A 12,219-nucleotide genomic window follows, 5' to 3' on the forward strand; every position below is an offset into this window, starting at 1 on the left:
GCCAGGAAGGAAGAGCAGGAATGTGGAGAGGGAGGGAAGGGATGCTCAGAGGCGCTGCACGGATTGGGCAGGACAGACTCTCCATCCCTGCCCTGCTTCACCCAGACTTGGAGAGGAGCCAAAAGCATCACACAGATCCCATCCCATGGCTGCAGCCCCACTGAATGGCCCCAAGCAGCCTTTTAGCCCCAAAGCTGCATTTCTGGGACGTACCAGCCTCATCCTCCTGCAGAGGAATGTGACCCATGTGCACACAGCATTTTGGGCAGCTCAGTGGTGACACCCCTGAGGCCACCAACAGCCAGTGCCAGCCTCAGGCACAGCCCAGGTGACTGGGCACCGCTCCAGGCTGAGCCTTCACCCACTGAAGGGCCATCATCCCCCTCCTCACAAATGGGCACTACCCACCCACTGGGGCTGGACTCGGGGGATGACCTTGGGATCAAACAGCTCTGCACCTACTTCTGACTCCACCAGGCCATTTATGTCCTCCATGCTCAGCTGAGGAGGTCTCGTCTTCCTAAATCAGGGTTTAAGGTCTGGGCAGCTTTGGGTGTGGCCAGAATTGATTTGCAGGTGAGCTCAGAGGCAGATTTAGGGCTGTTTCCTTCCTCACCACATTTAACATCATCACTCTGCAGCCTGACCCCCAAGCAAGGAGCCAAGCCTGCCTTCCCCATCCCCACATCCAGGACTCCTAAAGCTCGGGAGAAAGAGGAAAAGCCAGCGCAGGTTCCAGAGAGAGCCCTTGCCCGGCTTTGTGCCCCTGAAGGATGTTTTATCAACGCCTGCTGCAGAGAAGGGGAGAGCTCTTGAACACCAACAAGGAGCACCTGAATTAACGCTGAGCCCGGTGTAATATCCAGGAGCTGCAGGATCAGCTCCTTTGTCAACCTCTAATAAAAAAAGATCTCGCTGTTATTCAGCAGTAATGAAAGCAGAGCTGTTGTGGCTGCAGATAAGACCAGGGACGAGGCCCTGCGGCTTTAGGAATGCTTGAGTTTCATCACTCAGGGCTGTTAATGGTGCACAAATAACCAACCTGAGAGAAAAACAGCCCTGCTTGGCCCAAGCCACATCCTGCTGGAGCAGAGGCACCAAGAGCCAGCACTGGATCTCTGGGCAGAGCTGGAAAGCAAATTTTAGAGGGCTAAGGAGGAGTCCAAGGGCTGCAGCTCCAGGAGAGGTGTCCTGAGCCAGCCACTGGTTTAAAGCCCCAGAATTTCCACCTTTAAGTGGTTCACTGGTCAGAGAAGGCCTTGGAAACATCAGGGTAATCCAGCAGGAACAGCCACAGCAGGGCTGCTTCTGACAGGCAGCACAACCTTTAATTAACCAGACATTAAGACCTCTGATCCCAGCAGGGTCTGGCAGCCAGGACCCCTCCCTCCTCCTTACCTGCCTTCAGACTCCCTGGATTTCAAACTCCCACTCCTTCCAGCAGTCCACAGGAATTGGGACACGAGCAAAACCTCAACTCCTCTGTCCCTTAGAGGGTTTGTGCTCCTTCAGAGGCTTTGGCTGTGGCATGGGACGAGCACAGACATCATCGCAGGCATTTCTGAGCTGGCCTGGCCCACCCTGGTTAAACCAAACTGAGGCCTCATCTCGTTCAGCCCCACAGCCCTGCTGGAGAGTGCCACGGTTCATTTCAGCACTCGGAGCATTGTCAGTCCCAGTGGATTCCCACACAAAGGCAGCTCCAGGCAGTGGTACCAGACACAGCCTCCAGGCATGCCCTGAGCAAGGGATCCAACCCCCCCCAGCTGTTCCTGTTCCCTCACCCACGTTTGGAGGAGTTGCTGCTCTTTGCAGCCTCAGATTTTGGGACTTGATCCAGGCAACAGCTCCAGCACTGGGCACCCTCAGGTCTTTCCAGAGTTCTGGGTCACATTCAGGCACTTCCTGATCCAAACCTGCTTTTCCAGACCCCAAAATCCCTGTTTCCTCAGAGGACCCTTCCTAGGATCCGTGTAGAGGGAGAAGGTTCTGTGCACAACTCTGGGGTAAAGCAAATAAATAAAAATTGAAAACCTCAGAGTGCTCACTGAAGAACACAGCCTCAGGGTTGAATTCCTTGGTTTATTCCAAGGGGTTATTCCAGTGGTTTTGGGGATGCCGGAAGGGAGGAAAATTCCCTGGAGGGGACAGCAGGGAGCAGCCTGGGGGTGTCCAGGCTCAGGGACTGCCCCATGGAAACCCCCAGTGCTGCCCAGCCTCACTCTGCACCTTCACTCCCCTTCCCATCACATTCCAGCACTCCCAGAGCCATCCCCCTCTCCCAGGCCCTCTGAGGGATCAGAGGGAAAGGTCCCCCTGGCAGCCCCACACCCTGTCCCTGCCAGCTCCAGGTACTGACAGCCAAGAGAGCCCAGATGACATGAAAAAAATAGGGCGATTTTATTACAAACTTCAGAAAAAGGAAACAAACAACATGAACACAGCATTTAACTGGACATCTCCGTCAGGGACGCGGCTGTCCCAGGGAATCGGGCACTTTGCAGCCCCAGAAGGTCCAGCTGCACAAGTCAGGCTTCCTGGTTTTCCTGGAAAACAGCAGATGTGTCCCATAGCCCTGCCTGCCCTCACTGCCACTGGGCACAAACCAACCCCCTGCCCCTCTCCTCCCCTGCCAGCCAGGCAGGGCAGCAGCTTGCTGGGGATTAGAAGGGTATCCAGCAGTGCTTTGGGACCAGAGCAGTGAGGGACCCCATGGAAGTTGCTTGTGGTAAAGAATGTTCCACAAATCCTCCCTATGTCCAAATACTGTAAATTTACAAAACTGCAAAATATCCACGCCAAGGAGTCACAAAAGGCTTTGTAGCAACCTGCTGGCAGTGGCCCTGGGTCAGAGGTGCCACAAGGGGCTCAGCTGGCACTGCTATCACACCCTGGTGACAATGCCCAGGCACTGGGCACACCCAGCACCACTCCACCAACACCTGGGCACTGGGACTGGAGCACTCCAACCCTTTCCCTTGGCAGCAGAGCTCTGTGACACAGGCTCAGGGCCTGGGGACATCCAGGGGACTTGTGACACCTCCCCTGTGCCACACTCAGGGGGTGGGACTGTCCCAGGAGCCCTTACCCCGTCCTGGTACAAACTGGTGTCACAGGCTGTGTCACTGCTCGCTGTCATCCTCACTGCTCCCAGCGGCTCCTGGCTTCCAGGCATCACCACTGGCCACATCTGGAGCATCTTCCCCACTGCTGGCCACAGCTGGATCCTCTGCTCCCGGCTCTGGGGGCAGCACGGAGCCCTGGGGGTGGTGGGGCAGAGGGACATGGTCAGAGCGCAGCTCCGGGGAAGGGCAGCACAAAATCCATATGGGATTCATGGAATTCAGATTAGAGCAACCCCAGACCTCCCTCCTCCCACAGCCAAGGGCTGAGGTGCGTCCTTCCAGCCTGGGATCAGTGCTGTCCTTGGGAATGGAGCAGGAACACCCACCTGGACAGCCGAGGGCTCCAGCATGGCGATCCCACCCTGCTCCTCCAGGTCGGTGTCGTTTTGGGACTGGTACTCATCACTGTCCAACTCCACCTCCGAGGGCTGGGGAGGAAAGAGGCCAAGGGAGGGTGTGAGGAAGGGACAGCATCAGGAAGGACACACCAGCCCTGTCCCAACAGCACCAGGAGCCACAGCCAAGGGTGACAGAGATGCTGCTTTGTGGGGACATTGACCAAAGGGAAACCTCGGGGAGGAGTGGGGCACCCCCAGCTCTCAGCCAGCGCTGGGGTGAGGGGCAAGTGCTCCTTGTGTTGGAAACAATAAAACTTCCAAATGTTTTGTCTCTCTAGTTAGGCTTGGCTTGACTTTGCCTTGGGGAAAGGAATTCTCTTTGGTTTTTCAGGAGATGCTCTAAGGAGATGGGCTTAACATACCAGCAGACTGGGGGTAGCCCAAAGAGACCCAGAAAGATAGAAGGCCATCAACAGAACATCAGTGGCCATCTATGAATGTCTACCCTCAGATGCCGCCTCTGGCGGAGCTGGAGACATCTGGTTTGGAAAGGACTGATAAAATTGAAGCATGAAGATCTAATTAACATCAGGGGCAAGGAGATTCGGATCCAATGGGAATCCAGGTGGGAAACTGCATCCCCAGGTCCATGGGAATGAAGAAATCCTGGTGTCCATCCCTGTGGGCTCCCTGCTCCCCAGGTTGGGACTCCTGGCTGCGGGTTGCTCAGCTCTGGACCAATGAACTTTGAACCAGTGCATCTCTGTGGGTTTTGACTGCATAAAGTTTGGGGGAAAATCCTGCAAAACCTGTGCGTTTGGAATATTTTCCTTGGCACATCCTGGCCAGGAAATAAAGTAATGCCTGATTCTCTATCACTTCAAATATAGTGCTAGGGGCTTTTCTTTTCTCCCCGATTTTCAGTGACACCTGGATACCCTCAAAGAGGGGATAGGTTTGGAAACCTCTGGAGGCTCCTCCACAGGGACACTCCCAGAGCATCCCAGGCCCACACAGAGGCCAAACCAATCTTGGAACTGCTCAGCAGCCATAACCTCTCACCTCATACGTGCGGTCTTCAGAGTCATCCTCTGGAAAATCCCTCTCCAGCACCACCAAGCAGGACTCCTGCTTCTCCAGAGCCACATCATCCCTCTTCCTCTTGCTGGCTTTGCTGGCTGGGCTGATCAGAGCCTCCCGGATCTCTGCAGGGATTCCCAGGAGGCACAATCACCACACCCAGAACAAACACAGGCTTTTCCCAGCTCCCTGCAGGAATTCCACGCTGTGTTCTTCCCAGCTGCAAAGCCCCCTGGTGTTCCAGGAGCCCCCAGCTCTTACCCTTGGACATGTTGCTCTGGCCCCAGTCCGTGGGGAGGTAGCCCAGGAAGTTCTGGATGCTGGTGGGAGTCACGGAGAGCAGGAGGCGCAAGAGTTTCCCCCGGCGCTTCCTGGCCAGGAGTCCAGGCCTGGTGGGGGACTGGGATGGGGGCCGGAGTTTGCTCCTGATGGCCTCAACAGGGAGCACCAATCCAGTACAGGCGGACGCTTTCTGAAGGAGCTTCAGCTGCAAAGAGAGGTCCATCAGTACATGGGAGAACTTCCAGGTGTTTAAAGTCCTCAGGGAAGGCCTTAAACTCTGCTCTGTCCCAGTGTGGAGCTGAAACTGGGACCAGCTTCAGCCAGGACCTGTTGGGTTATATACTTCATTCCCAAACCCCTCCCATTTCTTCTGGCCCACAGAGGGAGAGAAATGGGAATGCCGCAGCCACCAACAGCAGGAGGTGAGTAAGGCAATGCCAGGCTAGGCTGAGGAGAAAAAGTTGGGATAGGGAGGAAAGCAGAGGAAAAATAATGGAATTCTTTGGGTGGGAAGGGACCTTAAGGATCACCTATTCCACCCCCTGCCACGGGCAGGGACACCTCCCACTGTCCCAGGCTGCTCCAAGCCCCAATGTCCAGCCTGGCCTTGGGCACTGCCAGAGATCCAGGGGCAGCCCCAGCTGCTCTGGGCACCCTGTGCCAGGGCCTGCCCACCCTCCCAGGGAGGAATTCCTTCCTAATATCTAATAATGTGAAAAGACTGAAAGAAATGAGAATATCTGGCAGAAGAACCCCAGAAACTGCCAGTGTTGAGGTTTTAACCACTTCCTGCCCAGCCCCAACATCACTTACCGGGTACTTGACAAAGCTGAGCTGAAGGACCTGGCCCAGGAACCTGCTGGAGAAGGAATCACTGCTGGTGGGTGGCCTCATCTGGAAAGAGAGAAAGAGAAAGATCAGAGCCTCCAGCCCAGCTCTGAGAGTGCCCCCAGCAGAAGCCACCCTTTGGGCAGCTGCAGTGCCCTGACCTGCTCTGGGCCGGGCTTTGGGGGCTGCTCCATAGAATCCAGACTAGACACAAACCTGGCTTAGAGCCCTCTGGGGGCCTCAGGGTATTTATAGGTCCTGGCCCATCTGCTCCTCATTACCCTGAGGAGCTGCCGGCTCTGCTAATTGGTGGGGCAGCCCAGGGCCGGCAGGTGGGGACTCCCCTGCTATCAGCACTGGGGCCTCAATCAAGGACTCTCAGTTAGGGGGTCGTTGTCTCTCAGTTTGAGGTCTTCTCCTGGAGCTTGCCAAGGCTCTGATTTGAGATCTCTCCCTTTGCTGTGGGTGCCTGGGAATCCCAAAAAGCCCCCAAGAAAACCCCAAAAACCCCTTCAGCTTTTTTGGGGACCACTGACTCAATTTTTGCGGTGTCCTCCAGGTGTGAGTGGGAATTCCCACCTGGTCCTGGGGGTGTCCTGGGTGCAAAGAGCTGAAGGTGATGAGATGCCAGAACCTGCCCTGTTGAGCCCCCCAGGGATGGGAGAAGCAGGATCCCAGGTGAGGGGAGGCCCCTCTGCATCCGCCCCGCTCCGTGCCCGCACGGAGACGGAGCTGCTTTTCCTTTCTGCATCATTTTCCCGGCAGGATCCATCCTAAAGCCACCGTTACCCCCGGACAGTGGAGGAGCTTCCTAAGCTGGGGGGAGAGTGACAGGAAACCTCTCTCAGCTCTGCCCCGGCCCCGCTGCACGGGGGGACGGGCAAAGCTGCGAGAGCAGCTCCATCCTCCTTATCCTCCCACCCGCAGGATGCACGAAACCTCTTCCCCCCGGCCTGGGGCCTGCCTGGGGCTGTTCCCCCTCATTCCCAGCCCAGTGGAATGGGAGCACAGCTGGCATGGGAGCACAGGGATGCTGCGGGGAAGGAGGCAGCGCAGAGCCCTGGCCCCGGCAGGGGTGGGAGGAGGACTCGGGGGTGCCGTGGCTGAAGCTGCCGCTTGCTCTGGGGAATCGCGTGGGCCGGAGCGTTTCCCGACGGGAGCTTTGCTAGACAGAGCTCAAGTGTTTGTCTGCCGCTCTCGGCTGCCCCTTGCACCTGATGCCCACGGCTGTGACTCATCCGCGCCTCCAGCCTTCCCCTCTCCGCTGCCTCGTGGGTGACAGCGCTGGTGGCCCTGCGCGACAGCAGCAGCGCCGTGTCCTCATCTGTCCCCTCCACCCGCCTGCCCCGTGCCCCGGCGGCCGCTGGACCCTGGCAGGGACCTGGCGGTGGCGTCACCGCGCGTCACCAGCCGGGGGTGGCCGCGGAGCATAAAAACCCAGCGCTGCCCAGCGAGCCCTCGGGGCCACCATGTCCCTCTGGCGGGGCACGCTCTGTCCCCCCGCGCTCCAGGCCAGGAGCTCCGGCGACATCTTCTTCCACGTGGTGACCCCCGACCGCATCCCGCAGTTCATTATCCCGTCCCTGGACATCCACAAGAAGCAGAGATGCTCAGGCAAGGGGGCGGGACAGCTGGAGGGGACAGGGCAGCTGGAAGGGACAGGGCAGCTGGAGGGGACGGCTTGGAGGAACAGCTGGGACCCAGCGTGGCACGATGAGCACGGCTCTAGCTCACCCTGCTTTAACTCATCCCGCTCCAACCCAGACCCCACCGCTTGGGCAGCTCTGTCCCTGCCCCACCTCCCCAAGGTCACCACCCCGTACGGCTTTGTCACCCTGGGGCGGAGCCCGCAGGTCACCAGTGAGGAGGCGTTTTTTCACTCGGGCTCAGGCCACCCTCGGGGTCCCGCTGCCGGGACATGTCCCCGCTGGCAGGAGGAGCCGGGGTGCTGCAGACATCCCGGGATTCCTGATGCTGAGGGAGACTCCGGGATGGGAGGCAGCCGGAGGGGCCACAAGCAGCCGAGTCCCCGTGCCAGCGGTCACAAGGATGACGGAAACAGCGCGACCCCAGCAGGGCTTCCCGTGTCCAGATGTGCCAGAGACATCCGAGTAACAGCGGCTCTGGAAGGCCAAGAGGCAGAGAAGAGGGACAGGAGGCTCCTGGGCGAGGGCTGTCCGAGGAGCGGCTCCAGCCTGGAGCTCCCCGCGGCCGCAGCCAGGAAGAACTTGCTGCAGAGGATCCTCAGGAGGCACCTTGTCCACCCGCGGCAGCTCAGGCCGGGGCATTTCACTCTCCACTGATCCTGCAAAGCAGCTCCGAGGGACTGAGGTTCCCTCAAGACCTGGGGAAAAGAGAATTTGTCAGTGCCGCAGAACGCTGAGCAGCCAGTGAGCATCAGGGTGTCACCTTCCCTGAGGGGACAGCCTTGAGGTGACATTGCCCGTGGCTGGGGCACCAGCAGGGCACAGCTGGCAGGGACACGGCAGTGCTGGGGAGCAGAGGGGCTGTGGGTTTGTGACTGTTCAGAGCCCGAATAAAAGTGAAAACGTTTCATCCGAGCTGACCTCCTCTCCTTTTTCTTTCTTGTGCCAGCACTCAGGTGGCACCAGGGTGTTTTGGTGGCCCCAGCACCCTCTCCTGCTGTACCCCCAGGCTCAGCAGCTCCTGAGCTGAGAGCAGGTTCTTGATGGGCTGACGCTGCTGGAATGCAGAGCAGGGGACACTGAGCCCCAGGAGCTGCAGCGGGCCAGGAGAGAAGAGTGACCACAGCCACCTTCTGGCCACTTTCCAGCTTTGTGGCCATAACTTGGGGTGTTTGAATGTGCCAGGATCCCTCTCCCAGCCTTGCAGGAGGGACCTCAGCTCCAGGACACAGCAGCTGTCCTGGAACAGTGACCCCTCACCGTTCCAGAGGGTGCAGTTTCCAACCACTCCTAACCAGCTGTGATAAGCAAGTCTCCCTTTATTGACTGTTCCCTAATAAATGGCTTTTTTTTGTTGTTGTTGTTTTGCTTTTATGGAGCAGCAGAACCTGCAGTGCCAGAATTAAAGAGTTCGTGGTCAGCAGCGTTTCGGGGCTGCTGAAGCAGAGCGTCCTGGGTCAGCAGTGCTGGGCTGCTGCCAGCTTCCCTTTCAGGGAGGGCTCTGGTTCTCCAGGAGGATCCCTCAGAGGTGGGACTGGGAGTGCTGGGAGTCGCTGAGGGCCCTGCCCAGCGGCGATTAGGATTTGCACGTGGGCCATCGAGCAGGCAGCTCATTAACCCGGGTTGCCTCCGGCCCCTGCCGGGCGATGTCCTGCTCCAGTTGTCCCCATCTCTCCGGTCTCGTTCGACTCCCAGCTCCCTGTTGGAGCTGCCACTTCCAAGGGAGCTTTTCCTGCAGAGTCTGAACACCACTGAGCAACAGGGACAAGCATGAAGGGCCCTGGAGACCCTGCTCTCCTCCAGATGGGGCTGCCTGGAAGCACCAGCACCCAGGAGATCCCTCCCGGGTGCTGGTGGAGGGGGTGGGAGCTGCTCAGACGTGTCTCCCTGCACGGCTCCTGTCCGTGACTCCAGCACAGCAGCATGTGGCAGCCAGCACTGCTGGAAGGGGAGCTGGGATCAGGGATGTGACAGAAAATCCACTCCCTGGTTATTCTGAGGAGCACTGGCACTATGGAGTGAGTCAGGGGCTGAGGCTCTGGAAATTTAAATTGATCTCCAGCTCCTGAGGGCATCGTCTCTGCTCGGGAGGGCAGATTGAGTTACCAGGGATTAATAAACAAGCTCTTATCAGTTACTTGGGCCGTGAGAGCTGAACATGTGCGTGCTCCGAGCTGGCAGGCGATGGGGAATGAAGCCACGCTCCTGTAAACCTCTCTCCTCTCCTTTGATGCTCAAGCTCAAATGCAGTGGCTCTGTCCGACTGGCTCAGCATCTCCCAGGGAAAACATGGAAACAACCCCTGGAGCTGACTGGACCTGCTCTATTTACCAGCTAAACCTGGACACTGCAACTCCTGGGTTTTTTCCCTTTCTTGGGGACCTTCCTGAGCTCCCAGGAACTTTTTTTTATGTCCTTTACCTTGTCTACAGAATAGGAAGGAATCCACTTTGCTTCCCAGGTGGGTTCATCCTTGCTCCCAGGACATCTCCAGTGCCCTGGCAGGAATTTCCAAGGGAAGAAATATTTTGTGTTCTTACAACCTGCCACGGTGCAAGACTCACTTCCTCTGGGTGTGCCAGCGTGAGGATTATCAGCCTGCAGAGAATCACAGGTTATGGGATTGTTTAAAGTGGTTGCAGTGGGAATTGCTGGCAGTGGGAGTTGTTCTGTGGCAGGAGCGGAGCTGGGGCTGAAGGAGGAGGGAAATGAATTCCCTGCAGCACAGTGAAGGTGCTCTGGGGTGGAATTGTGCCTCTGCCTGCCAGGTTCCAGCTCAAGGCATCTCTCCAGCCTGTGAAGTGAGAAGGACAGTATCTCCCAGTGCCTCTGAGATTTACAGGATGCCCTTTCCCTGCAAACCAGGCGGGGAGGACGTTAAAACAGGAGGCATCAAGATGTGACAAGATAAATTGTCATTAGCAGCCACTGATCATCCCGCCCGGGCCTGCTGCATTTGCTCAATGTTGTTTTGGTCTGACTCAGAATTTCCTTCCAGCCTCCTGCAGGTAGAGGAAAGCTCAGGGCTAATTATCCCCTCCTCATCCCACGCTCTGAGCAGCACCAACCACACCGGGCTGCAAGGAGGGGGAATCGGAGGAGAAACCAATTCCAAGCTCCTGAGTTTGGGGGGGCTGGACTGGGGACAGGGCTCCAAATCCTCTGCAGCTCCCCAGCCCCTCTGGCAGGGCCTCCCCAGCCCTGTCCCCAGCTGTGAGACTGAGACCCCTCTTCCCTCCCTGTGACCCTTCTGGAATGTTCTGGCACCAGTTCATTTCAAGAAAACCAGTTAAACTGGGCAGGTACCCAGAGTGTTTCCCAGTGCCTCATTCCTACAAACGATAACAGGAAAAATCCCCAGCTCTCCTCCCCTTTGGTCTCAGGGACTCCAGGGTATCCCTCAAGTTCTCTCCTCCCTGGTCTCCAGAATTCCCACTGAAACCTATGGAAATGAGGATCCATCCCTTTTCTTTGCAAGCCAGCCCAGCGTCCCCGTGCCCAGTTTGCTGCCATCACTGGTCACACCCCCCTCCAAGGAGTGACAACAACCTCCAGTGCCACCAATGTCACCTGTCCAGGTGGCCACGTTGGGCACGGGGAGGTCTCATCCTCACAGGCACCCAAGCAGCAGCAAAGAAATCTCACAGAGAAATCCCATTTCCCTGTGATTTTTATGCTGGGCAGCACTCGGCCTTCCTGGGATCGATACGGAGCTGCTGCCTGTGCCAGGAATTTTGCAGTCAGCGTGGGTGCCTGGGGCTGAGATAAATCCCTTGATGTGCTCATTAGCTGCACAGCTCCTCTCCCAGCTAATTGGGGCTGCAGAGGTCAGGCTCTGGCTGTGGCCCAGCCTGGGGAGCAGGGAGCACACAGGGATGGACACCAGGATGTTCTTCATTCCCATGGACCTGGGGATGCAGTTTCCCACCTGCTCTGCCAGTGTGCACCTCCCTGGCCCAGTTCCTCCTGCCTTCCACCCCTCTGAGCCCCCTGACCCTCTCCTCTGCCCTCCAGCACCTCCAGCACCACTCCAGGGCTGCAGCTTCAGTGGCGCCTGGAGGCTCCAAGGCCAACAGCTTCTCCAGGGGGTTGGATTTCAGCTCCTCAGCTGGCAGGCTGTTGGTAAGCAGGTAGAAGTGCCTGGATTTATCCTCATTTGTTCCCTGAATGGCTTTGTTTGCGTCGTTCCATTGCTGCAGACACCTGACAGCCGGGCTGTGCTCGCTCCCCCCGCGTGGCTCCGGGAAAAGCTCAGCACTCCTGCTGGGCTCAGCCCTGGGAGCCTCTGCCAGGCTCAGGGCAGCAGCTGCTCTCTGCTCACAGGCACAAACCACTTCTCCAGCCCGCCTGGCTCAGCAGCAGGACCTCTGTCCCCAGCTGGGAGTGCAGCCAGGTCCGTGCTTTTCCCTTCAGATGCTCCAAGGGATCCAACTTTGGCTCTTCTGAGCAGGAAAAATCCTGCCTGTGCTCCTTCCTCGGGGTTACTGCAAAGCTCAGTGTGAGCAGCTGTTGCTCTTCACAGAATCCCAGACTGGTCTGGGCTGGAAGGGACCTGAAGGATTGTCCCATCCCACCCCCTTCCACCTTCTCATTCCACACCTTCCACCATCCCAGGGTACTCCCCAAGCCTGGCCTTGGGACACTTCCAGGGATCCAGGGGCAGCCACAGCTGCTCTGGGCAACCAGGGCCTCCTCACCCTCACAGGGAAGAAATTTTTCCTAATATCCAATCTAAACCTCCTCTCTGGCAGTGGGAAGCCATTCCCCCTTTTCCTGTCCCTCTAGGCCCTTTGAAATTGTCTCTCTCCATCTTTCTTGCTGGCTCCCTTAGGTCCTGGAAGGCCACAATGAAGTCACCCCAGAGCCTTCTCCAGGCTGAACAAGCCCAGCTCTCCCAGCCTTTCCTCCCAGCAGAGCTGC

The 12,219-nt window shown here is 57.8% G+C and overlaps 2 protein-coding genes across 3 annotated transcripts; one reads left to right on the forward strand and one right to left on the reverse strand.

Moving 5' to 3' along the window:
* Positions 1 to 2,376: 2,376 nt before the first annotated feature.
* On the reverse strand, positions 2,377 to 7,448 carry LOC116436144. Of its 2 annotated transcripts, none has more exons than XM_032093078.1 (7): positions 7,388 to 7,448; positions 5,639 to 5,719; positions 4,805 to 5,030; positions 4,526 to 4,668; positions 3,452 to 3,553; positions 3,089 to 3,260; positions 2,377 to 2,546 (listed from the first exon to the last, which is right to left on the reverse strand). In XM_032093078.1, exons 2-6 carry the CDS (start codon positions 5,717 to 5,719, stop codon positions 3,123 to 3,125), a joined length of 690 nt encoding a protein of 229 aa, XP_031948969.1. In that variant the 5' UTR covers positions 7,388 to 7,448; the 3' UTR covers positions 2,377 to 2,546; positions 3,089 to 3,122. The 2 variants fall into 2 exon arrangements, with proteins under 2 accessions (XP_031948969.1, XP_031948970.1); XM_032093079.1 differs by lacking the exon at positions 7,388 to 7,448 and adding an exon at positions 5,870 to 7,016.
* LOC116436143 (C2 calcium-dependent domain-containing protein 4C-like) lies at positions 7,105 to 8,923 on the forward strand. The gene has a single exon (XM_032093077.1). It carries the CDS (start codon positions 7,123 to 7,125, stop codon positions 7,954 to 7,956), a length of 834 nt encoding a protein of 277 aa, XP_031948968.1. The 5' UTR covers positions 7,105 to 7,122; the 3' UTR covers positions 7,957 to 8,923.
* The last annotated feature ends 3,296 nt before the right edge of the window (positions 8,924 to 12,219 follow it).

The sequence above is a fragment of the Corvus moneduloides genome, chromosome 28, assembly GCF_009650955.1.
Source record: "Corvus moneduloides isolate bCorMon1 chromosome 28, bCorMon1.pri, whole genome shotgun sequence".
Lineage (NCBI taxonomy): Eukaryota > Metazoa > Chordata > Aves > Passeriformes > Corvidae > Corvus > Corvus moneduloides.

Bases quoted from the DNA above. Each gene is read 5' to 3' on its own strand.
- LOC116436144 (XM_032093078.1), bottom strand. From the start codon at position 5,719: ATGAGGCCACCCACCAGCAGTGATTCCTTCTCCAGCAGGTTCCTGGGC. The intron at 4,669-4,804 runs GTAAGAGCTGGG...GAATCCCTGCAG, and splicing joins CCAGAGCAACATGTCCAAGG to AGATCCGGGAGGCTCTGATC. The intron at 3,554-4,525 runs GTGAGAGGTTAT...TTTCCTCCCCAG, and splicing joins CTGAAGACCGCACGTATGAG to CCCTCGGAGGTGGAGTTGGA.
- LOC116436143 (XM_032093077.1), top strand. From the start codon at position 7,123: ATGTCCCTCTGGCGGGGCACGCTCTGTCCCCCCGCGCTCCAGGCCAGG.